A 27,425-nucleotide genomic window follows, 5' to 3' on the forward strand; every position below is an offset into this window, starting at 1 on the left:
ATCCATGGATTAAGGAAATCAACATAACCCCCTTCTATATATTTCTTTTGTCAAACAATAAATTCTTAATTCGAATATATGTGTCTATATGTTGTTTTTTCAGAATTTAACCACTAAACATGTACTTACCTGTTCATGGTTGAGAAGCTGCGCTGCGAGGATTTCCCCAGCGTTGGCTGCTAATGATGTGTCATGACTAGTAGACTTAGACTTTGCAGACGAGATTGGAGAGGTGGAAGTTACCGAAGAACTGCTGGCAACGCTGATGTTCATGCTGCCGCCAACGATGCTGGAATCCATTGGCATTTTGTCGTGCGACTGCTGACCAGTCGACAAATTATTGAGGTTGCCAGCCGAGATGGCATCATGGCTTCCCTTCAGGATAGACGGACCGTTCATCGAACCCTGGTTATAGGAATCAAGCTCCTTATCACCACTATCACATGAGCCGTGCACGTTGCTGCCACCACCAGAGGTCAGGTCAGAGCAACTGTTGAGATAAACGTCCTTCAGGATACTGTCGCCGAACATTTGACCCTTGACAAGTGCCTTCTGTGCTGAATAACCTGAAAAGGAAAATAATTTAAAATTGCAATTTTATTGATTTTATTAAATACTAGCGAAGATACCTGCACTTCACTGTACACTCTGGTGTTATGTAGTAGGTCGAGCACAAGACAGTGTCAATCTATTTATCTATCTAACAGGAGAGATGGATGGGTCGGTTGGTTGTTTTACGGCATATCAACCCTTTTCGGGTTATTTAATGCCGAATCCAAAGATTTTGAAGAAAAAATTTTTTTAATCAAAATATATTTGTTGTTTTCAAGTCGGTTTCTATTTAACCCATAGTTGGGACCCTAACAGGTACTACCACTCGAGGTCAGAGTGGACCTGGGAGCAATGGTAATTAAAGGGTGGCTCCACACTCCCCAAAGCCCACAAGCTGGGGCCTCACCACTGGATATAGTTTAAGGTCATATCCAGGACCCCCATTGAGGGACTTTTACCCTCTGCAGGGGGGACAGTCGGCATATTCTAATGCCCCACCGACAGGGCCGGAGATGGATGGGAGATGAACGTGAAGAATGTTGAAAGAACGTCAAAATATGGTAAATCATTGTAGACAAATTTACCGGAAAAGCTGGTCAGCTGATCGGATCTTTGTGTATGTTACGTAGATCAGGTTAGCTAGAGGTCATACAGAGTTGGAATTTGGGCGTAGAGCAGAGTGGACGGTTTGACAGGTCGTCCTCCCTTTACTGGGGAGAGGGCTGACGTGCCTCAGAATGGCAACTTAGAATTAACCACGCAAGCAAAGATAATCACTTTCCATTCTTCTGCGATCGACACTTGGAAAGCGAATAAAAACTATAAAACCAACCAGCGTTCTTGGGAGTGAATCAATATTCGTCCGGACAGGTTCTAGCCTCCCCTCCAAGAACAAAATGAATTCCAGGTGGACATGATCAACGGCGCATAAAGTAAAGCTATGTCCAAAATACATGTAACACACACACACACGCACATCAACAATTATATATATAAATATAACGTAAATCGACTGCAACACAACAATTCTAGGATTCAAATAATGAAAAATAACCAACCATAGACACATATACACATCAGGATGAACCCTTCATCCCAAGTACACATCAACATTTAGATGATTATACAACATACACCGTTTTGGTGCCTTTTCGTACGCCAATAATATAACACGGGTACTCGCCTTTTTGGTATGCCAATAATATAACAGGGGTACTCGCCTTTTTGGTACGCCAATAATATAACACGGGTACTCGCCTTTTTGGTACGCCAATAATATAACACGGGTACTCGCCTTTTTGGTACGCCAATAATATAACACGGGTACTCGCCTTTTTGGTACGCCAATAATATAACACGGGTACTCGCCTTTTTGGTACGCCAATAATATAACACGGGTACTCGCCTTTTTGGTACGCCAATAATATAACACGGGTACTCGCCTTTTTGGTACGCCAATAATATAACACGGGTACTCGCCTTTTTGGTACGCCAATAATATAACACGGTACTCGCCTTTTTGGTACGCCAATAATATAACACGGGTACTCGCCTTTTTGGTACGCCAATAATATAACACGGGTACTCGCCTTTTTGGTACACCAATAATATAACACGGGTACTCGCCTTTTTGGTATGCCAATAATATAACACAGGTACTCGCCTTTTTGGTACGCCAATAATAAAACACGGGTACCCGCTTTACAGCAAGTGGATGTCGTAAGTGCAACTATTTAAGGTGTTTAAAAATGTTTTTTTATTAACTATCTCTTAAAGTGACTGAAATCCAACTATGAACTTTAAAGCAAATAGATTATATCAAAGTTGACAATTATATTGTTGCACATAAAAATTGAAACAATTACAAAGAATCACAAATGGTTACCATCTAATTCATTGAAAGGATGGGGTTGGAGGAGGGTGATCTGATTCCAATTCACAAAGAAGTTGACCGGTGCCATGGTGGCAGCCTCCAGGATGGAGATGAACCCCATCTTGGTGTGCACCATCCCAAGATGGGAGCGTTTATGAAGAGCCGCATTAAATATGACCATAACCTTGAAAAATGGTGTGCGCCATCTCTGGTTGATTGGTTGGTTTTGTTTTACGGCATATCAACCCTTCTACAGGTTATTTGATGCCAAATCTAGTTATTTTGAGGAACGATTTTTAATGGAGTATATTTTTTTTTTTAAGTCAGTTTCTATTCAACCCATAGTTGGGACCCTAACAGGTACTACCACTCCGGGTCAGAGTGGACCTGGGAGCAATGGCAATTAAAGGGTGGCTCCACACTCCCCAAGGCCCGCAAGGTGCGGCCTCACCATCGGATATAGTTTTAGGTTATATCCAGGACCATCTCTGATTGGAGACCATTATGCCAGGTTTAGTAATGATCGGTTCAGTGATTCGAGTTGTACATGCAGACACACACACGCAGTACTATTTTATATATCATTCAAAACATGGTAATTGAATATATGGTCAAGTGGTAGTTTTAGTCATTTAGAACTGCTTTAAAGCTTCACCGGTCACTCATTTTTTGACCAAATTTTAAACAATTATTACAGTTTATAGATCACCTCAGTTATATTGTGAAAAAAAATTTTCAATTTTTGTTTAGTAAAACGAAAGTTATGAATTTACTGGTGTTCAAAATTGTAAAAAACGTAAAGAGGTGAGCGACGTTTTCTATAACTGGTTTCCATAGCAACCACATCGTTTCAGCGACTACTGCTGCCACCAATTCACTGCTCTCGCAAAAAGAGAAGTAACAAGTGAAACAGAAATAATGAAAGGGAGATAATTGGGGGGGGATTGTATTGAAAGCAGACGAGTGCCGTACAGTGTTATTACAGGTGTGTTACATTTATGGGGGCAAAAAAAATAAGACTGAAATTAAACAAAGAACAAGTGAATTTACTGGAAGCCTGGAAAAATCATGGATTACAATAGAAAAATGCGAGCATGAAAAGTAATATGGTTAAACTTGAATATGGAAAAGTAAAGGACTAGTTGTTAAAACTGGAAAAGAAAAGGACAAGATATTCTAGTAAAAAAAATATTAAATTTATAACTTTAAATATTGCAGCATTAAGAATTTTTTAAAATTCAATTTATAACATAATCAATTCTTAATGCGGCAATTTTTTAAGTTATAAATCTATCGATATAATTATAAAACTCAAATGACCTTGTAACGAGTGTTGTAACCCAACATCTGGTTTATGACTTCCGATTGCGCATGCGTACATAAATAATCAACGCGACAAAACATTTTTTTTTACCGTGTACATTCTCAACATCCCAATTTTCTTTTTTCGCGTTTAAATTAAAAGATACCAAAATTTGAATTTAACTAAGTATTATGGTATCTGTTCAGTGCCCAATTACCTATAAGTATGGTAAACCACTTATAATTCAATGGCTGTAAGTTTTGTTGTTTTTTTTTTCAAGAATAAACAATTATAAACAGAACAACTCATAGAAATCTATTTTCTTTTTTCATTTCAATATACTTTCATAGAAATGTTTCTGTTACGTCAAAAAAAAACTATTTTCTTTAATTCACAAGTGTCACGCTCATACATTAATTCCATAGCTAATACAGGGTGACCTCCCCGCCAAAAAAAACAAAAAAACAAAAGCTAAATGGAGGCCATCTAGAACATATGCTGTAGAACGGAGAAAAAAAGGCCAAAGATCCTAGTGTCTTGATGTGATTTTTTGAATATAATAAACTAGTTATGACCAAAGTTTCATTTCATTCGAACAAAACACTAAGAAACGGGGCCTAATTAGAGTTGGGGCCCGTTTATTTTTTTTTGGGGGGGGCACCCTGACTGACCCAACTGGTCACGGGTAGTCTAATATATATATATATATATATATCTCAACCTTCTTTATCAGCAATACTGATCTTAAGCGGTTATTCCTGACCGGTCCAAGGGAGGTAATTATTGTATCTTATGGAGTTTTTAAACTTTTGGTTTCCTTTCTTTTAATTAAAGGGGGGTAACTCAAATCTTAGCTTTTATATTTTGTATTTCTTTACATATATATTTTATATTTTTTTTATACGCTAACTGGTCCCCTTTATGTTAGGCTTGAGATCGACGGTCCAATGTTTTTCTGACCTTCTGTACAGTTATATATATATATATATATGTATATATATATAGGAAAACAATAGGAATGGGAAATGAAGTCACAGAACTATATATTCTTTTTTCATTTTAATATACTTTCATAGAAATGTTTCTGCTATGTCAAAAAAAAAAAACTATCTTTACGTCACTAGTGTCACACTCATACAGTAATTCCATAGCCAATACAACATACTGACTCAATGGGTCACGGTTAGTCTATTTTATTTTATTTTTTTTTTACTAGAATATCTTGTCCTGTTTTTGTTATTTTAGATATTACCTGTGTATAACTCCACTGTAGATAAGTTAAATAGTCTGTTTCATGGCTCTTTCTTATATAGATCATTTGTTTTTTATAAAACATTGTTTCTCAGCATCCACGAGCAATAATACGTGCATTTACGCAACAATGAATTCATGAATGAATCAGGAAAGAGAGACAGATGGAGAACCATAATCGTCAATGATTATACCAGGCAGAACACTACTTGGTACTTGTACAGTTTAATCAAGACATTAAAAAATGAAAATATCGGGTGGGGGAAGGGGAAAAAAAAAAAAAAAGTTAGATTGTAGATATTCGTTATGGAACAAAGTCCTCCAAAAAAAAAAAATTTCACTTAATTTCATCAAGTAGTTTTTTTTTGTTTTTTTTTCTGTAAAAAAAAAAAAAAAAAAAAAAAAAAAAAAAAAAAAAAAAAACTTATGATACCGAGCAAAAGGTTTGATTTTTAGGAAGAAAAGCTAGTAGTTATCTCCCTGTGGAATGATAAAAAAATTCCAAGATGGCTGACTTCAATGCGCTCTCATAAAAGCGTTTTTCCGCCTGTAAAAAAAAAAAAAAATACTCGATCAAATTAAGTGAAGTTTTATTTTTTTCCCAGAGATCTTCAGTTCAGAATGAATACGTACAATATAACCTTTTGGTCGGTATTTTCATTTTTTAATGTCTTGACTACTTGATACATGTGCATGTACACACGCTTTTGTAAATAAGAATATCCACAAACTTCACAAGAATGTGGCTTTTCTTCCTTTGAAGACTGTAACATTAGGTATGGGGCAGCCAAACCAGCTGCCAACATTGTCCTGCTTTTTATTGAAACCAACCAAGAGCTCTTTTTAGTATCCTCGTTGTTCACTTAAGTGCAATTGTCTGGATCTCTTTTGCACTTGGTTCACCAGGAATATTAGTTAGGTAGGACTTCAGGTTCTTCTTCATAAGCCCTGTGGCACCTATAATAACTGGTATGATTGATATCTCTCTAAGATTCCAGTTTCTTTTCATATCATACATGAGACCTTGATATTTGGTCTGTTTCTCTCTTTCAGCTCTGTTCAGACCTCCATCATTAGGGATACTCACTTCAACCAAGGTTGCAACTCTCTAACTTATTGTATTTTTATGTCAGAAATGTGTCCGGCTTCACAGCAGCATTTTCAAGGTAGGTGGCTGTAGAGATTACATGGTCGTAATGTACAGTATATAAGTCATTTCCAACTGTTCTTTCAGGTTGACGTTCCTAGAATTTGCTGCTACATTGGATGTTTAATTTTTTACAGATGGTCCAGTGGATGTACTTACATACTCCATCATGTCTCGTTGTGTAGTAGCCATCCCCTAAAAAAAAAACAAAAAAAACCTTGCAACTTGATACTAGATGACTCGCACTTTCCAATTCCATGTGGCAGAATCTGCATTTGTTTGTGTGAAAGCAAATTTTACTAACCCCGCCCCCTCCCACCCTCCAGATAACTTTCATCCCCGTATAACAAAAAAAAACAACTATTAACATAAAAAAAATTAGGGTATTAACATACTGTTTGTATTGCATCCATCCTGTTTGGCCTGACGCTCTTTTTCTACAGCTTTTTCAGAGTGCATCTTGCGGATCACTGACGTTGGCGTAAAAGATACAGATACTGAGGTCTGGAAGAAAAAAAAAAAAATATGTATATGTACATTAGTAAGGAGACCCAGCAATGTCCCGGATTAAACAAAGAACTTGCCCTCATCATATGACGTTCTGTGGAAGAACGACGCAAGTGCCACACGATAATTTTCCCCTCAAAAAAAAAAAAAAAAAAAAAAATTTACTTTGGAGCAAAATGATATTTCTTTGCACCTTTGAATAGGGTTCAATAATCGTGTAATGGACAAAATTTATGAACTATTTAAATACAAAGACAATCTTACAATATCATTCTAACAAAGTACAAATTTAATCAGATATCATTCGAAACCATATAGAGGTCAGTGCAGTAAATAATTTAGAACAGCAAAATACTTTTTATCAAAGATATTGATATATCTATGCTAAACATTTGAAAGGGACATTACAAAATTACATTTTTTAGATGTTCAACTTTAATGAACAACAGTGTTAGTACTTGTTGATTTGCAAGTTTTTAAAAAAATCAAAACAAATAAAACATAATTAGGTAGAGAATTTAAAATCTATGGTTTTAAGTATCCGCATTTCAACAGACATATAGCAAATATTCAAACATTCATTTTCACATAATTTGAATTCTGCAATAATTTTTTTGTGATTTGATTCTCCGATATTTTATAAGCTTTCTGAAAAAAAAAAAAAAAAAAAAAAAAAAAAAAGCTCAAAATTTCAACTTTTGGCACTTATGTCATTCTTCCACCAAACGCAATTAACGGGAATTTGTAGGTAATACAATAAAAACTCTTTGCAAGATTTAATTGTTGAGTTATCTCCCTTTGTTTCAAGATTGTTTTCAAAATGGTGACATGATAGTTATGTTTCTGATTCTTACATAAAAATAAAACTACTTATTCTATTTAATCCATAGAGCAGTTTAATTTGGTTTATTCAGCTTATAGGTATTTCATGGTATTGTTGTATAGTCTGTCTCTCTGTAATGAGAAACCTATTTATCGCTCACATATGTTTGTTGCATTTCTACGAAGATGCATGCCGCTAATAAATTTATACATTAGCTTGTTCCAGCCGTTCCACAATCAAACAGACGTTTTAACAATCAAACTTTAATTATTTTGCCGATCACAAGTGTCTTTGTTCGAACCTTCTGCTTTTATTGACAAATTCTTTCTTTGTTCCATCAGGTCAATATGTGTGTCAAAGTCTTACATGGTATTTTCTTTGTTCTCTGCTAACTTGGAATTTGTGTGTGTGCACACAATCTCCAAGTTCCTTTATCCATCAGTATAATAAACCCAGTCTTCACAAAGAACATAGGTTTCACCTTACTGTCATTAAATAATTCCTTTTTTTTAGTACCAATATTGTATTTTGAACATAAACTGTCTCCCCATGTAGGAGACATAAAAATCTTACACCATGGTGGCTCCTTTTAAGCAGAAATGAAAGGAACTTTACAAGAGACGATTTGTAAAACACTTCACACACACACACTATATATATATATATATATATATATATATATATATATATATATATAGCAGCAGCCGCCGTATAGCACAACATTTAGAAGCTCCGACTTGTTTGGGTGATCGGGTTTCGATCCTGGCTTGAGGTAGTTGCTTGTCTAGCCGCACTGATGAGCTGTGAAACAGCAAAACAGTATTGTATGTGGATGACTATAATGCTTTCTTTCTTAGGTTGAGCATTTGGAAAGTGATATACAAATTACCATTAGCGTATGAAGCGATGCTCTTTGTGTAAACGAATTGAGCTTAGGTACTTTAGACAATGTCAAAACATTGTTAATTCACTGCCCACATAGCAGCAGCCACACAGTGCAATGGTTAGAAGTTGACTCATTTGGGCGATAGAGTTTCGATCCTGGCTTGACACTGATGAGCTGTGAAACAGCAAAACAGTACTATATGTGGATGACTATATATATATATATATATATATATATATAACGAAATATATCTCCTTTTCTTGATTAATCCAATTCTCACGTTAGAGCACCTTAACTTGATCTCATTTTGCTTAAGCAAAAATTAAGGTGTAGCTTTTTAAGAGACGATACGTTAAAACTTATAATGCTTATATCTTTATTTTGGTTTCATTACGTCACATCAACCATTCTGAGTTTTACAACAATGTTCTTACATAATAGGGTTCGACCCTATGTGTGGACCATGGTAGTCATTCATTTGAGCAACAAATTTGTTTGTGTGCCACGTACCTTGTGCTTCATCTTCTTACGCGGTCGTGTGTCCAATGTGTTGACCTGCGACTCCAGCATCGTTCTTCACTCTCTGTAAATCAAAGTCTTTCATAATACAGCAATAATGACAAGCGTCTTTCTGGATATAGTGGAGTTTATTCTGCTTCATCATCGGGTTGGAGATGCATCGCGAAATTCTGATTATTTTCTGAACTAGATGTTTGAAGATCAGTTGACTTCACCCATTTGATTCTTATTACTATCTCAATCTTTCCTTTGTTTCTAAAACTGATCTCTTAAGATGCTGCTGATTGCGTCATTCTGACATTGAATTGTTATAGTTTCCATAAAATATTTATCTATTGACATTTGTTATTGCCTGAGTGCTGGATTAAACAGTTACATAATTAGTTGACTCTCGGGCATCGGGGCTTTTACATGCAAGTCAAAAAAAAAAAAAAAAAAAAAAACCACTAAAATCAAGACCTAAAGACAGGAAATCAAGTACAATAACCATTAAGCTAGCTTGCCACGTTCTTTAAAAAAGTGCTTACAAACCTACTTATTCTTAACATAAGCTGTCGTGTGAACGATTCGTGCATGCGCAGTCATGAAATAACTGACAAGCAGATAAAATCCAATGACCCCCCCTCCCCACACCAATTTTTCCTCTTTAGCAGCCCTTTTTTCAAATGAAAACGATTTTAGTTTTCCACATGTCTGAATACTCTATATACAAAATTTCAAGTCTGTAGACCAAAAAGTCGTTCAGTATTATAGATTGAGAGTTGTCCTCTCACACACATACAGACACACACATTCTCACTTTTATATATAGATTTGTCGGGTTTGTATTACTGTACAGATTCGAAAAAGTTGTCAAAAAACAAATATATAACAAATAAATGTTATCAAAGGCAAGATAAGTTACTTTTCTACCAAACTGGATATATTTTTCGTGTTTTTATTCAATGTAACATGTTTATTCAGCTCGAAAAACATGCAGTTTTTACCGATGTATTAGAAAATTCAAAATGGCGCCGGACACTCTCTTTAACACGGTAAGTTCAGAAAAAGATGTTATAAATAATAAACTATACAAAATACTGTTAGAAATTCGCTCATTATGTTACCGTGACATAAGTTGACATATATTCGGTGTTTTTTTAATAGTATTTTGTCTAGTTTATTATTTATAACACCTTTTCCCAAACTTACCATGTCGGGCGCCATTTTGAATTTTCCAATACATCGGTAAACACTGCATGTTTTTTGAGCTGAATAAACATGTTACATTGAATAAAAACAAAAAAAAAATGTATCCAGTTTGGTAGAAAAGTAACTTATCTTGCCTTTGATAATATTTATTTGTTATATATTTGTTTTTTGACAACTTTTTCGAATCTATGTGTACGGTAAAACAAACCCGATTTGTTTTCCAAACTTTATCAAGCTTAGTTGTGTAACTTTCCCCACTATCTTTGCCTAAACCTAAACATAGATTCCATGAACAAAGTTTCTTTCTTACAACTGCACACGTGTGGAACTCGTTTGCCTGCTTTCCAGCTGAATACAATATGGTCATCTTCAAGTCCAACGTAAACAAGTTCTTGAGCCGTCCCCTTAAGTATTCCAATTTACCAAATTTCCCCTACTAATGACAACATTTTCCTATTAACTACTATACACTCATTAACACTTATCCTCGAGTGGCCCCATGGGCCTTGATAAGTGGCGACTCCTTTGTACAAGAAAAAACATTTATATTTGAAGTGCTCAACAGAACCAACATGGACAGCATACTCACCATAATACATTTGCAATGGACTGGACATGTGGCCAGAATGGAAAACAATCACATCCCAAAAATCCTATTGTGCGGAGAATTGGAAAATGGATACAGAAAAATTGGTGGGCAGAAACTCCGCTACAAGGATGTGACAAAGTGCCACCTAAAAGCAATGAATATGAACACAAAAAATTGGGAAGAGCTAGCGGCAGACCTAAGTTGCTGACGCAGTAGCCTTCACAAAGGAAAGGCAGAATCAGGCGCAAAAATAGAGGCCAGGTTTGAACACACAACCCTGGTAACTATCCATGCACTATTCGTATGGAAATTTTCCACACTGAGCATGAGAATGGTCCAACATCGTAGGATAAAGCACCGAGACCCTGACTAGTCACCTTCAGCTATGAAGGACTGCGTAATGATACTTATCTAGTTAACCTACTCGATTCTTGTTACCATAGGGCCCCATCCTAATACGTAAGGCACATATACACACACAATCGCTGATACTAATAATACAGCTATGAAGGACTGCATGATGATGAATCTTAATATTAACATTAAATACATTTTTTTTTTTTTTTTATTACATTTTCACCCCAAACAAGGCAAATTGCCACTTTGGTGTAGGGGGCTACTATCAGGGGCAGCAACTGCTGAGGCACTATGTTGGGATTTGGGCAGCAAGATGTCAGTTCACGTTACACTTGAACTTCTGCATGTCAGTACAGTTAGGGAAGCAGGGACCTGGAATGGAATTCCAAAGTCTAGCAGTTCTGGGGAAGAAACTACTGGAGTAGAAAGATCTTTTACATCTAGGGATCTCTACAGTGTGGGGGTGGGATTTAGCTGCCTGTCGGGTTTGTCAAGGGTGTCTAAGTCGTGGGGGCACAAGTGTCAGCAGTTCACCAGAGCATTCACCATTAAAATACTTGTAGAACAGGCAGAGAGATGCAACGTTTCGTCGATGGGACAGAGGCTGAAGCTTAGATGCCAGTTCAGGGCTTATCAGATTGGCGACTCTTTTTTGAACCTTGTCTAGGAGCGAGAGACTAGCAGCAGATACACCAGCCCAGATGTGACAATACTCCATACATGGGCGGGTATTTCGCCTTTTTTTGTTACTGGTTCTTTTATTCTTGTTTGAATAAATTGTTCACGGGCATCAAAAACGATGTCTGTTGTGTTAATGAACGTATATATAATTATCTAGTTTGCACTTTTTAAATGCTTGCGAAATTATATGTCCTTACAATACTTTTGTCTTAGTAGTACAAGGTGGCTTAAATTAGTTTCCACGCCAAGGATGAAGCACCGAGACCCTGGCTAGTCATCTTCAGCTTTGGATGTGTTCAAGTCCAACGTTAACAAATTCCTAATGAACCACCCCCTTAAGTAAACACTTTGTCAAATCTCCACATTAACGTACTGTACTTGCAATAACCCTTATCCCTGAGTGGCTTCCGGGCCTTGATAATTGGTGATCACTAAAAAAAAAAAAAAAAATGTGATGATATTTATCTAGTTAACCTACCCGGTTCTAATTACCACAGGGCCCACACACACAACCGCTGCTTCTAATACTACACACGACAACCTTACAAGCATGGTTATTAACTTACAATTTGAAGATTACTGCATTCCTGATGATTTCTTGATGCAATCACTTTGAAGTCAAGGGCTACCTTACACCTTTAAAGATCTGCTTGGACGAAGAAAAAGTTTTCAATAAAATTACCTTGTTATTAACATTCACGGGTGTGGGTATTCCTCTCTGGTTTAAGAAATGGAGCGGCGACTTTGATCTGTGAAAAAATATTTAAAATAAAAACGTTTTCATGTGACACAAACAGTTCAAATATATTAAATTAAAATAACAGAAAAATTTTAAACATATGCAATTTCTTTCTTCCCCCCCCCCCAACTGCATTCAAAGCATTAAGCAGAACATTTTTAAAATTTTATTTGAATTTCAAGTTGTTAAAAAAAAAAAAAAAAGATTTGCAGGAGATCTTGTAATGTATATGTTTCCAATTCTGATCATAAAAACAGACAAGAGAGCTTGATACGGGTATCTAAACTAGTCCCCTATTATCAGGTTTGAAAGCGACGGTACCAATAACTTATCTCATCCAAACTTTCTGTAAATAAATATATATATATATTTTTGTTTTCATCCAGGTGAAGAAGCATCAAGAAAAATTTGTGTATGTGAGTGTGGATGGGATTAGTTTTGTGGCATCCATTGTAACATTCAACGGCCATTAGGTTATAGTTAAGACCTCAATGAACTAGTTGCGCAAGAGACACAAACTCAATTTGGATGGATTTGATTTCTTTTATGGCCCATCAACTTGTCTGTTATATGGAGCCAAAAAGGTCATTCACAATATTTCTTATGGAACTTGTACAGTTTAATCAACACATTAAAAAATGAAAAAATTGAGAAAAGTTATATTGTACGTACCCATTATGGAATGAAGTTATCAAATAAAATTTCACTTAATTTGATCAATTTTTTTTTTTTTATACACAGCGGAAAAACAATGATGCTGATCAAAAGGTAGCCATGTTTCGGTTTTTAAGAAAAGTTATTTACGATTGTGAGGGGCGTTTTAGACAGAGTTATCTCCCCGTAGTGTGTTCTAAAAAGCCAAACATCGCTACCTTCAGCGTGCCATCATAAAAATGTTTTTCCTCTGTGCATAAAAAAAAAAAAAATTAAAAAATTACCCGATTAAATTAAGTGAATTTTGTGGGGGACTTCAGTCCATAACGGATACATACAATATAACTTTTTTTCCCTATTTTCATTTTTTAATGTCTTGATTAAACTGTACAAGTACCTTTCTTTTGGTGAAGGCGTTTTAGAAGCGTGCCATTTTTTTCTCTTGTCCAGAACTCTGTCACCCTATGAAAAACCAGAAATAAAATCTGTACGATATATGTGCCCGTGACCAAAAGAAAATAGTGTACACAAAGAAACCAATGTATTTAGAACGCTCCTTGCAGAGTTTTGTTTTCTTAAAAATATGTTTCCCGTGACTCACTCTGCATATATATATATATATATATATAGAACTGGATGTTTTTAAAGAAACAAAACTGAGGGAAAGCAAGGAGCTTTCAAAAGCATCCGATTCTCGTGATCCATCATATATATATATATATATATGATGCTTCCGTTCAGTCTCAAAAGACAAAGGATACCCCAAGGTAAGGGCAGTTGCGCATATAATTGTGTGGCAGAGATTGCGCAATTCCCAACCACACCTCTCCCGAATCGACACTGAGTCCAGTGGAGAGGACAAGTTCAGGACAACTGGAAACAATGCCGAGATAAGCAGAGAGTACACACAGCACCTGGAAGTCCCAAATGGTCACTCATTTAGTACTGACCAGGTTCAATGTTGCTTAATTTTGGTGATCCAGCGGGAACCGGTGTGTCAACATGATTATGCTATATACACACACACACATATAGTTTGCTTAAAACTGAAAAAAAAAAAAAAGGAAAAAAAAAAGGAAAAAAAAGGAAAAAGGGGAAAAAAAACGGAAAAAAAACGGGGAAAAAACGGAAAAAAAACGGGAAAAAACGGAAAAAAGGGAAAAAAAGGGGGGAAAAAAGGGAAAAAAAGGGGGGAAAAAAGGGAAAAAACGGGGGAAAAAAGGGAAAAAACGGGGGAAAAAACGGGGAAAAAAAGGAAAAGTAAAAAAGCAGCAAGTTTGTTTTTTTCATTACACTATAAGTTGATTAAAAAGACAAATGTAGAATTGCACACAAACCTATCTGCTTGTTGTTTTCTGAGAATGCGTTCTTTCTGCTCATCAAGTTCTTTCTTCTTTTTCATGGCCAGAACAGATGCCATTTCGTGAGGGCTCGATACTCTGTGAAGATACCCTTGCGGACGTATGCTACATGCATTCTGTAGAGTGCAAAAAAAATTTTTTTTTTTAATATTTCTTTTCTGAAAGTTGCTTCAGACAATACATGAAGCCAATCAATATAAGAAATTAAAAAGAACGAAAGATTGCAAATACAAGAGATGTCTATTGAGCTTAGTCTTGAAAAGACCAAAGTTATAGGTAGGAGGAAAACAGTCAGCAAACAAATCCAATTGCTAAATCACACTTGTCTTCTGGAGGTTGAAGGTTCAATCCTCATTACAGGCGATACTAATATAATTACGGATTACTTAAGACTTTTACGCAGCTATGGCTGACAGAATGAGAGCAAGCCAATTCCATTGATTCATTTTTTTTTTTTTTTTTTTCACTACATGGGAGTCACCACTAATCAAGGCCTGAAAGCCACTCAGGGATAAGGGTTGTGTGTACAATAGTCAAAGGGTTTTGTTTGAAATTCAATACAGATTATAGAATTCAGTATAAAAACGTTAAAATTCAACAAGACGTACTTAAAGATAAGAGACTACATCCATCAAAATCGCGAGATTAGCAGTCCAAATGAGAACAGCAGCTCGGATAAAAGTGCTAAGTAATAATCAGTTCTTGGCAACATCCAAATAATACAGAAGAGACCGGATCAGAAAGTTGACGGTCTCACTCTAGCAACCTCTATGAGAAAGTACGTTGCATAACGGCACCTCAATCTGCATAGTCACATCACCTGCCATCATTCATAAACAAGGCTGATAGCCATTAGTCGCGTGCTCTCGTGTAATGAATGAATGCGTGAATGTAGAATTGACATGAAATTCTTAAAAAACTAGAATGACCGAAAAAATGGGCTGAAATGACTTCAATAACAAGTAAATGACTTAGATTGACTTGAATGCTTAAAAAATAACTAGAATCCTTCAAAAACGACTTTAATGATCTGGAGAATGACTTGAATGGCTTTGAGACTGACTGGTTGTAAAGTGGGTGATCATTTTACATTAAATTAATACAGAAAAGTGATCCCTACTTTATATCACAATAAGTACAGCATGTAAAAGATACTACACTTTGATCTTGGCCAAAGCTAAGAACAGCATCTATTAACAACAGACCTTTGATCTTAACTAAAAAGGCCAAGCACAAAAGTATGACCGACCGACGGAGTGACTTATAAAGTCGCTTGCACGCGACTAAAAATGCTTAACAGTTTCCATTGATGTTGATAGACTTAAATAACATGGTATGTTGCTCAAAACACGTGATGTACCCGAGTTGAGCAAGTATTAGTTTCTCGTCAGTCAAAAGAACTCATTAAAAAAAAATTGCTTGCTTGAAAAATATTTAAAAAACTTATTTCTCGCTCTGTGTGGTGCATTTTAATCAGTAGACAGGATAGGGGGGGGGAGATTTTAGTGAGTGCAGTGATGCGACTCATGGTTCTTCTCAGTCGTTTCACTTGTTTATATCGACCTGTTCTCTTGTAGGTGTTTAACCCCAGGAGCTGTGAGGTCGATTACTTTACCTATTTATTTCCGGCGACATCAGTTTTGACAGATCTGCACTGATTGGCTGGTTACTTTACCTTGCCGACCGCCTGTTTGCGTGTGCGCATGCACAGCCAACACACAGGAGATCAGTTGACGACGACCTGACCTTGATAAGGAAATCACATTGACGATTAACTCTCCCTCTGGGTGACTAGTTGCCTGCTTAAACAATTATAGACATCACTACAACATGACGGCAAAGACTTTAGGTTGTAGTGCTGGCAGACAACAGTCGAGATATAGTTAATCCGTTAGCAATGCAAGATGCGGCCAGTAACTTCATTATACACAATGACAAATATGATCCTGGCAGACGGCACACGTGAAATTACAACAGACAAAAGTTGTAAGTTATTCTTGAAACGTTCAACTTCAGGCAAAGAAAAGACAAAAAAATAAAACAAATGAACGTGCAAAAATGACGCTAGAAATCAGACCGACCTAACTCAAAGCGGCATTCATCCTATGCAAGTTGAACTGGTTTCCACCTTCAGAAGTTTCATGGGAATAAAAAAAATTCATAAACAGTCCCCAGTAGCCGGTGTAGCGTACCCAAACAAGAATCACCCCCACCCCTCATAATTTTAACCGATATTCTGCAGTTGGTAATTTTTTACGACCTTACCCAGCTTACTATAAACACCCACTAACCTCATGTTAAGAACGGCTTTCGAAATAGACAGCCCCTAGCCGCAAAAACTAAAACACTGTAAAAATTAAGGGGGGGGGATGTCAGATCCGCCGCTCGCATTTCTCCATGAGTTTTTTTTTGTTTTTTTTTTTTTGCCGATCTTGCATGGAGTTGTCAAATTTCCTTAGATATTGCACCTGGTTTTCCGATCAATCACTCATCTGGTATTAACCAGGGTGAACATTGGGTACTTGTACAGTTTAATCAAGACATTAAAAAATGAAAATATCGAAAAAAGTTTAAATTGTACGTATCCGTTATGGAATGAAGCTCTCCGAAACAAAAAATTTCACTTAATTTCATCAAGTAGTTTTTGTTTTACAGCGAAAAAAAATTTTTTTTTTTTTTTTTTTTTTAAATTACATTTTCACCCCAAACAAGGCACATTACCACTTTGGTGTAGGGGGCTACTATCAGGGGCAACAACTACTGGGGTACTATTTAGGGATTTGGGCAGCAAGATGTCGTTTCACGTTACACTTGAATTTCTGCATATCAGTACAGTTAGGGAAGCAGGGACCTGGAATGGAATTCCAGAGTCTAGCAGTTCTGGGGAAGAAACTACTGCAATAGAAAGATCTTTTACATCTAGGGATCTCCATGTGGGGGTGGGATTTAGCTGCCTGTCGGGTTTGTCAAGGGTGTCTACGTCGTGGGGGCACAAGTGTCTGCAGTTCGTCAGAGTATTCACCATTAAAATACTTGTAGAACAGGCAGAGGGATGCAACATTTTGATGGGACAGAGGCTGAAGCTTAGATGACAGTTCAGGGCCTATCAGATTGGCGACTCTTTTGAACCTTGTCTAGGAGCGAGAGGCTAGTAGCAGATGCACCAGCCCAAATGTGACAGCAATACTCCATACATGGGCGAATGGTGGCCTTATAGAGGTACAGGATACTTTCGGGTGTTAGTAGTTTTCTAGTACGGTAGAGAGAGCCTACCTTTTTCGCAGAGGCTCTGGCAATGCTTTCAATGTAATTGTCCCAACTCGTGTTTCCTGTGAACGTTAGACCAAGGAGTTTGAAAGATGTACTCTCAGATAAAGAGTCACTAACCATTGCTATTGGTGGCAGAGGTTTCTTGTAATTAATGAAGGAAACCAGTTTAGTCTTGGCAGCATTGAATGTGACCATCCATTTTGTCCCCATTCCACTACAGATTGGAGGTCATCCTCTAGTGCTTCTGCCATTTCTTTAGATATGTGTTTATTTGTTTTTCTGTTGTGTGTTATAGAGTGTGGTGTCATCAGCATATATACCCATCTCAGAGGAAATTTTGTCGGGAATATCATTAATAAATATTAGGAACAATAGAGGTCCAAGGATAGACGCCTGAGGCACTCCCGTATTTATATCATATTGTTTAGATGTACGACCGTTAAGGACAACCTGGATTTTTCTCTTATCTAAGAAGGATTTAATTATGTTAAGTATTCAACCAGTGATACAGTGTGATTTAATTTTCCTGAGGAGACCCTCATGCTATACCCTGTCAAAAGCCTTAGATATATCTAGAGCTACTGCTCTACCCTCCCTCGCTTTGTCCAGTGAATGGTATATACGTTCAGAGATTACAGTGAGGATGTCTGCTGTGGAACGGGCTTGTCTAAATTCATATTATTTGTCAGTCAGAAGTTTAGCATCTGTAAGGTGATGGACTAGAGCAAGGTTAATTATGGTCTTTAATATTTTAGCGAAAAGTGGGAGGAGGCTAATGGGGCGATAATTTGATGGGTCAGTTCTTTCGCCAGAATTCTTAAATACTGGTACCACAGAAGCAGTTTTCCAACAGCCCGGAAAGCAAGATTCATTAAGGCATTTGTTGTAGAGTTTGGAGAGAACTGGAGCTACTTCGGCTGAGCACTTTAATAGCACAGCTGGGATGAGATTGGATCCACATGCTTTTGAAGTGTCAAGGTTTTTTATGATAGCATGCACCTGAGCAGGGGTGATTTTTAGATCATCTAGCGTGGCGTCTGTCCGCAAAGGAAAGTCAGGCAGGGGGTGGTTGGAAGGGTCCAGTGTGGAATTTGAGGCAAACCAACTGGCAAGCATATTAGTCTTGTCTGTTGCTTGTTGCTGAGCAAACAACCTCGTGATTGTTGGTTAGTGGTGGAATTGTTGATTGTCCATTATTTACTACACTGTTGTAGATTTTCCAGAAGTCACGAGTTCCTAGTTTTTGTGCTTCGATTCGTTTTTTTAGTGGTTTCAGTAAATTCTCTTTTAGCTGTCGTTATTTCTTTCTTAACGTTACTTCTAGCTTCTATATACTTCTTTCTGTTTGAACTGGACTTATGTCGGTTAAATCTGCGGTATGCATGCTGCCTTTGAGCAATGGCAGTTGCGCAAGTCAAAGTAAACCATTGGGGAGAGTGGGGCTTGCTATAAAATTTCCGCATGGGAACATGTGCTTCAATTGCAGTTTTGAACCATTCAGTGGTCTCATTTGCGCACTGTATAGCAGGAAGAGAAAAAATATTTCCCCATGGGGCATCTGACAAGATCTCTGATGGCTTCCCAGTCAGCCTTTTTATAATATCTCGTTTTGAGCACTAGCTCCTCAGTTTTGGCTCTAGAGTTTAGGGAAATTTCGACCATTATCACTGCATGATCAGCGTTCCCAAGTGGGCTGTCAGCATTTGTTATACAATCATCGGGAACTATGGTCAGAAACAGATCTAAAAGTGATGCGTGTTGTTCTTCCTGGTCAGGGAAACGGGTTGGAAACGTAACCATTTGTGATAGGGAGTGAGATATAGCGAAGCTATGTGTTGTGCTGCCCGCTGCATCTGTGTAAGTAGAGAATCCAAGCCAGTTTTTGTGGTGGACATTAAAGTCACCAAATACATGTACTTGTGCGCTAGTGTCGAGGGAGAGTGCTGTGTCTATGCTGTCAGACTGTTTATTATGGTACAGTCCTGGGTCGAGGGAGAGCGGTAGAGAAAATAAAAGTAGCTAATGTTATGTTGTATGTTTAGTCTAAAGCACATAAAGGCTTGAGCGTCTGATTCTAGGTTTGTTTCTTCAGTCAAGGGGAAAGTGTTACGAATGTAGACTCCAAGTCCGTGCATATGTCTGTCAGAGTCCTTACGGCAGAGTGGGAGATAGCCAGGCATGTTAAACACATATAATATCCGGTCAAAGAAATCACTCTACCCCTCCAGTAATATGGTTATCCATGTTACTGGAACTGCTGTGGCGTGGTGCTCGTGGCAAAATAAGTGTTATCCTAATTCATCCTCGTCCTAATACTAACTTTGTTATTTCTTCTCTTAAATTTCTTATTTCATTTTATAATTATGTGTATTTTAATAATTTATACATGCATTTGTCTTTATTTTTGTTTCCTTGCTTAATTTTAAATTCTCCCCCAGCAAAACATCAACTACGTTCTCTCCCAGCTTAAATAAATGATTAATTCCACGCTCCGTACTAAGGAAGGCTGTTATGATACAGAGCAAAAGGTTCGATTTTTAGGAAGAAAAGATAGTATTAAAGATGGGGAGGGAGTGTCGGCGCTTTACATGGAGTTATCTCCCCATGGCATTTATAAACTCCAAAAATTAAGACTGCCTCTTCAACATGCTCTCATAAAAACATTTTTCCACTGTAAAAAAAAAAAAAAAAAAAAAAAACTCCATCAAATTAAGTGAAATTTTTTCCCGCAGATCTTCAGTTCAAAATGGATATGTACAACATAACCTTTTTTCGATATTTTCATTTTTTAATGTCTTGATTAAACTGTACAAGTACCAAACATTGCTTAATTCGGGTGATTTAATAAGAACTGGTGTATGTCAACATGATTATGCATGAAGACATCACTGACAAATGTTAATTATTAGGGTTGCTACTTTCCTAATGTGTCGAGTCCTAGATCACAATAACGGTTGGTTGATTTTGCAACATGGTCACTCATGAATGTATTTATTTAAAAGTGTTAAGGAATAGAGAGAAGGAGAGAGAGAGAGAGAGAGAGGGGGGGAGCGAGAGAGAGAGGGGGAGAGTGGAATTATAGTGTAGACACGTTGACCGGAAGTAAAAGATCAGCTGATTTGATTGCGTGTGAGTCATGTGATCAGGTTAGCTGAATCGATGAGATTTAATTTGGACTCAGAAGAAAACGGACGGCTTCCCGTTGTCTCCTCCTCTTCACTGATTTGATATAAAAAAATGAAGCAGAGGGAATATGGTGAAGAAAAAGGTGATTACACATGAATGGATAGTCTGGTGAAAGGTAAATAATCCAATGACGGTAAAATCCAAAAATATAACTCCAAGAAAGTTAATTGAATTTCCATTTGCACAAGTAAAATCCAAGGAAATCCCGTAATTGGAAGATGGTCCAAAATAATCCGAAGGCTGAAATCCATTGAATAATTCACAAAAATGTACAAGGGAAAAGGGGAAAAATTCCAATAATATTAAAAGAAAAATAAGATATGCTTTTCTCACTGCTGCCAACACAAATATAAATAAGATCAGGGAAGAAGGGAAAAAAAAAAAAATTAAATGGCGATAGAATTAAATAGAAAATAGAAAAACAAATGTCAAAATGACTCAGACAGAAAATGTTAAAAGGCATGAAAAAACTATATAAGGCAAAATAATAATTGTAACTTATTTTATATATATATATATATATAAAGTGAGAGAGTAAGGGAAATTGTTAACAGAAGTATTTGTTGTGAACAAACAAACAAATAAATCCGACTCAGCTTTTTGTTTTTTAACAACACAGGTCATTTATTAGTTTTTCTTTCTCCCAGTCTTGACACCAGATTAAAGAGTCTTTTGCTGCCACATGTCCATCTCCCCTGGCCCGTGTTTCTCTTTCTACTCCACTACATTCATTTCTTGTCTTCAACTTTACATTTCCATCTTTTTCAACCATACTTTTTTTTTTTCTTTTCTCATTTCGCACACTTCCTAATTTGAATAGGTGCTTTTTTTTTTTCGGCAAGCCAGCTATCTTACAGATCTTGCCGATATTTTTCCCCCACGCGCTCATATGCGCTTTGTAATAATAATACACTTCATCTTTTATGTCTTGTGTGGGTGAAGAAAAAAAAAACCTACAGACCAAAGCAATTTCCACCTTTCTCCCAATACAGAGTGCCCTACCTCTTGTCCTTTTGTAAGGGTTATTGCGTGTACAGTAATCAATGGGATAATATCGTAGTAATCGTTAGTATTAGAGATTTGATAAAGTCTCTTACTTAAGGGGGCGGGCGGTTTGTCAGGAATTTGTTTATGTTGGACTTGAAGACATCTAAGTTGTAGTCAGGTGGGAAACAGGTAAACGGAAGAGAGTTCCACAGGCGTACACTTCAAAGAACCTTTGTTCATGGAATCTACGTTTTAATTTAGGCACAGATAAAGAGTGGGGAAAATTACTGACAGTGGTTTCAGCTAGACAGGTGTTTTTCATAGAAAATTGGCGAGGAGGGACCAGAGATTGGAGCTCAGACGAGCACTTGCCATGGAAATAAGGATAAAACAGACAGCCACAAGATGAAGCTGCTAGCATGTAAATATATGAAAGACATACTTGTGAATGTGTCGAGAACTGGTGTGAGCTGACAGACTACGCGTCACAGACCTTGCTTGGATGAATTCGGAATGTTACTGCTCTTTACTTTCCTCCCCGCACGGGAAGAATTGGATGCATGGTCGGGTTTTTGAAGATTGCAGAAATCAGATCAACGTCATCATCGCCTCCATTCAGTCTCAAAAGACAATGGATACCCCCTGTAACAGTAGCTGCGCTTGTAATTGTAAGGCAAGGGCCGCGTAACTCCAACCACACTTCTGAATCAGCACTGCTCGAGTCCAATGGCAAGAAATTCAGGACGACTGGAAACAATGCCGAGATAAGCAGAGAGTACATGTACCACTTGGAATTCTCAAATGGTCACCCATTTTTGTAACGACAAGGCTCAACTTTTTTTTTTTTTTACAAAGGAGTCACCACTTATCAAGGCCCAGAGAGCACTTGAGGATAAGGGTCACTTTGGTGATCTAACAGGAACTTGTGCGTCAACGTGATTATGACATATATAGAAATTAGACAAGGCAATAATACAAGTACTTACAGCGAGATTAGTGGTGTCCGTCTGGGCAAGGCTGCTCTGCACAAGCGGACTGGGGTGGACTGGTGCTGGAGCACTCAAATGAACAGGAGGTTGTTGACTGAACACTAAAATAAAAAAAAAAAAAGTTGTCATTTTTTTTTTTATATTATAGAATACTAGTGATGGTACCCAGCACTGCCCAGGTGTGGAGAGGTGTGTAAGAAGGTGCCCCCGAACCAACAGTAGGCAGCCCAGGTGGAGAGAGGTATAGTAAAAAGTTTGGAAACTGGAACTTAATGGGCTAATATCGTTGAAAGATGACCGTCGGTAATCGTAGCACATTGGACTGATGATTCCCAAAAGGATGAAACACTAGTGTCTGTAGGTATTAAAAATAATTATCGTAATAATTATGTTAGCCCCATTAAGAACACGGCTCTTATTACTGAGCAAAAGTTAAAACAAGTGAAGCATGCATGGTCCCCCGTGAGTGCACCGTGAATGAGGCATAAAAAAAAAAAAATGATTAGTTCAGCATTTGCAACCCCACCCCCACCATTTAGCCCAAGAAGTTCATAGAGGACGTCAAATCCTGATGAAAATGAATAAACTGTGCAGTTTTAGACCTTAACATATGTAAATTTGACTTGTGCACCATGCATAAAAAGAAATGACTTAGTCTATCATTTGCCCCCCACCTTCCATTTAGCCCAAAAACATTACATATTTAAAATTTGAGTTCAGTACCATGCAAAACTGCTAAATAGACATACACAGAAATTTGGTGCTAGTGCACTTACTGATCCGCGCTATTTTTTTAAATCGTATTTCCAAGTTTAAAGTTTTTTTTTTTATTCAATTGTAAGGTTAAAGTATAGAATAGGTACAAAACACACTCCCCTCCCCATGTTAAGAAAGGCTTTTTAAATAATAAATAACATTATTTCAGCATGGATCAATAAGTGCCCTAGTACCAGAAAATTTTACAAATTTGACAAAATAATCCCAAAAACGGAGTGTTTTTATTTGCTCTAAAAGAGCCCCTGGAGCACATCCAAGAGTTATCGCGAAGTATAGACATACAAAATTATATAGAAGTCAGTTGCAACTTTTCAGAAAGTTTTATAAAACTCTGAGGCATCAATTATTTTTAATAAGCACTAAAGTGTCAGCTTTAGCTATTTTAACCTGAAAGGCACTCCTTTGTGTGGGGAGAGGAGGGGAGTTCTCACGGAAAATCCATTCTGTTACTTTATTTACTCATATCATGTTTAATGTTTGTGCAAAATTTCAAAAAATTCCAAGTCGTAGTTATTAAGTGCGGACAGACGAACGGACAAGGGTGAATTTACAGGTCCACTCTCCTTTTGTTGGGAGACCAAAAAAATCAGTCACTAAAGTTTACACACGCAGATCAAGATATCAATCATTGTATCCCTATCATCTTGACATTTAAAAAAAAATGTTTAAATTTCAACTTTCTCATCGTTAAATATGTTGCCAGGTTCAAATCTGGCTGTCGGTAATTGTGACACCCTGTACTGATGATTCCCGAAAGGATGAAACTAGTGTCTGTAGGTATTAAAAACATAAGTGTCAAATTCTTTGGTCTTTCACACATGCTAGAACTATTAACCTCTGGGAAGTTGCAATATGAACTTTCTTTTCCTTTAGTTTTGATACAAGCAAAGAAATCGACTAGGAGTTGCTTTCTTTTAACTAACCACAAAGAAATAACCCGATTTGAAGAGTGCTGGCCTCTTCCTATGGAATCTCTGAACTCTTAAAACCTCAACGTCGTATTACTCGTTAACTGACTGTCCAGTGGGAACCCAATGCATGTAGATTATACGCATGCTGTAAAAAAAAAAAAAAAAAAATTCTGGGTGGATTTGCTCTGCCTGGCCTTCTTGGGTTTATGAGAGCCAGCATGCTTTCACTGGGAACTGTCTCTTGGTCTCTGGGTCATAAAACTAGATCCAGATTTCATCACAGGTCACCAGAGCATCAAGAACCGAGATCTAAATTGATCAGCTTGACTATCTCCCTGCTGTAATGACGTCTTTCTGATCTTTTCTGAAGTCTTGAGACAAACTTTGCGCAAATCTTCCGCATCTTCAGTTCCCATTCTGATAAAACTATGCACTTATTGTCTCGTACAGTCACACATGGTCCTTATCCATGAAATTCTTTAATTGGACAATCAACTCTAATGTTCTGACTCCCTGCCTTCCTTTAATCTCTTATGCCACTCAAAAACTGATGCTTAAGTAATGCAAGATGGTCCAAAAACAGTCTGAAGCATTCCATACATTTCTGTGGCATTTTTTCCAAGTTTTAAAACAAAATTTTATTACATTTATATAACTAGATGTACCCAGTGTTGCCAGATATTAAATATAACATTAAATTCCTTAAAAAAAAAAATAAATAAATAAAAAATAAGACGTGGTCACGCAAGCATTGTTTTTTTCTAAACAGTTCACTTGTAAGTAAAAAAATTAAAGAAAATACTCAAGCTGAGATCGAAACCAAAAACTTAAAGACAGCAAGTCAAGTACGATAACCATTAGGCCAGCTTGGCATTATCTTTAAAGTGTTTTCAAACCTACTTACTCTTTACATGTGAACGATTCATGCATGCACAGTCATGAAACAATCAGCAAACAAAAATCTGACAACTCCTAAATATCAATTTTTCAATTTTGACATCTTAGTCCTTTTTTCCAGATGAAAACTGATTAAAAAAATATCCCACATGTTTGAATACCCTACATACCAAATTTCAAGTCTATAGATCAAAAATTTGTTGAGAAGTGTTCTCTCACACATTCTATATATATATATATATATATATATATATATATATATATATATATATATATATATATAATGAATGAATGACTGACAAGTCAGTATTCCAAAGTTCATGATGTTGACCATCTTACAATTCCTTTAAATGAGTTGACATTTACAATTCTTGACAGTATCTGTTTCGTAGCATAAAACCAATCACTTAATTATATCAATCAGTGAATCTATTATACCCTTAACTAATCAGAAGAAATAGTTTCTTTTTGCCCCTAATATCCAGGGTGAAAAGTTTAGAAGTGCGTGATAACACGCGATAAGGACCAGTATAAGGCGGTGTTAGAGGAGCTTTCACAGTTTTTTCTAAGAAACGCGTGTCCATGAAGAAACGTCTTTGGGGACCGAAGATTAGGTTTCATGGGTGGGAGCTTACTAAAGTAAGCTTGCAGTCTGTTTATAAACAGAGCTGGATCTGACAATCCTAGTTCTATCAGGATCAGCATCTGACCTGGCAGCGATAGAGTCCATATACAAGTTCGGCTGGAGAGTATCCCAGGTCCTCTTTGATAGCTGCATGACAGCCAAGAAGGACAACAGGTATGTATTCACTCCATCGATGTTGGTCAGGGTAAGCGCGGAAGGCAGCTTTCAATTGTCCATGGAAGCGTTCTATCATCCCGTTCGAAGCTGGTTGATAGCTTGTTGTTCGAATACGTTTGATCCCTAAAATCCTGGAAAGTTCCTGGAACAAGTGGGATTCAAACTGTGTTCCACGGTCCGTGGTGATGGTGGTGGGAACTCCGTAACACGATATCCAGCCTGATACAAGGGCTCGCGCTATGGACTCAGCCGAAATGTCTGAGGGGAATGGCTTCAGGCCACCGTGTGAAATGGTCTATACAGGTCAGGAGATAAGTAAATCCCTGACTGACCGGCCAAGGTCCAACCAGGTCAATGTGCACATGAATAAACTGAGCGTCTGGGGTGGTGAGTTTTCCAAGAGGTGCACGGATATGCTTGTACACCTTTGACAGGATACACAGGAACGTGTCCAGGCAGTGATATCACGCCTCATATTTGGCCAGAAAAATCTAGCTGTAATTAGCTTCATTGTGGCTCTGCATCCGGGGTGCGCCAGGTTGTGTAGGGTGTTAGAAACAACTCTACGATGAGTCAATGGAACAAATGGTCGAGGCGAATCTGTTGAAGTGTCACAAATGATCTGCGTGTCCGAAGCAGGCACAGGCAGGTATGCGAATTTGCAAGTTGCAAATTCAGGTGACGAGGGATCCAACGTGTCCAAACTTAGCTGGTCTAAGGCCATCTGCTGTAAGTCAATATCCGATGGTGAGAACAGAGAATTAATGGGAAGGCAGGACAAAGTGTCTGCTGCAGTGTTCTGTCCCCCAGAGATATGTCGCATACCGCTGGTAAATTGCAAAACAAAATCTAAGCGATGAGTTTCGCGAGGCGAATATTTGTCCGGCTTAGCACAGAGTGCTAATGTAAGTGGATGGTGATCAGTGTAGATCACAAATTGTTGGCCCTTGAGTGAATGCTGAAAGTGTTTCACTGCGACGTACATAGCCAGGAGTTCGCGGCCAAACTTGCTGTAATGTTGTTCTGCCGGTTTCAGCTGCCTCGAAAAATATGCGAGGGGTTGTAGTTGTTGTTGGTGCTGTTGTTGCAACACTGCACCTACAGCTGTGCCCGATGCATCCACAACCAGCAAAAACTGGGCATCAGGCACAGGATGTGCAAGTAATGTGTGTG

General features: G+C 37.5%; 1 protein-coding gene across 13 annotated transcripts in view; it reads right to left on the reverse strand.

Moving 5' to 3' along the window:
* The window catches only part of LOC145269026 (uncharacterized), a 185,118-nt gene that overhangs the window by 18,549 nt on the left and 139,144 nt on the right, over positions 1-27,425 (reverse strand). For all 13 annotated transcript variants that reach the window (XM_080124603.1, XM_080124605.1, XM_080124614.1 and 10 more), the window contains 5 exons: positions 22,863-22,966; positions 14,410-14,549; positions 12,362-12,428; positions 6,522-6,630; positions 130-566 (listed from right to left, as the gene is read on the reverse strand). In XM_080124603.1, the coding sequence (XP_079980729.1) occupies positions 130-566; positions 6,522-6,630; positions 12,362-12,428; positions 14,410-14,549; positions 22,863-22,966 (857 nt within the window). The remainder of the gene's footprint in view (positions 1-129; positions 567-6,521; positions 6,631-12,361; positions 12,429-14,409; positions 14,550-22,862; positions 22,967-27,425) is intronic.

Source organism: Euprymna scolopes, chromosome 45, assembly GCF_053919585.1.
Source record: "Euprymna scolopes isolate OS-2025 chromosome 45, ASM5391958v1, whole genome shotgun sequence".
NCBI classification, from domain to species: domain Eukaryota; kingdom Metazoa; phylum Mollusca; class Cephalopoda; order Sepiida; family Sepiolidae; genus Euprymna; species Euprymna scolopes.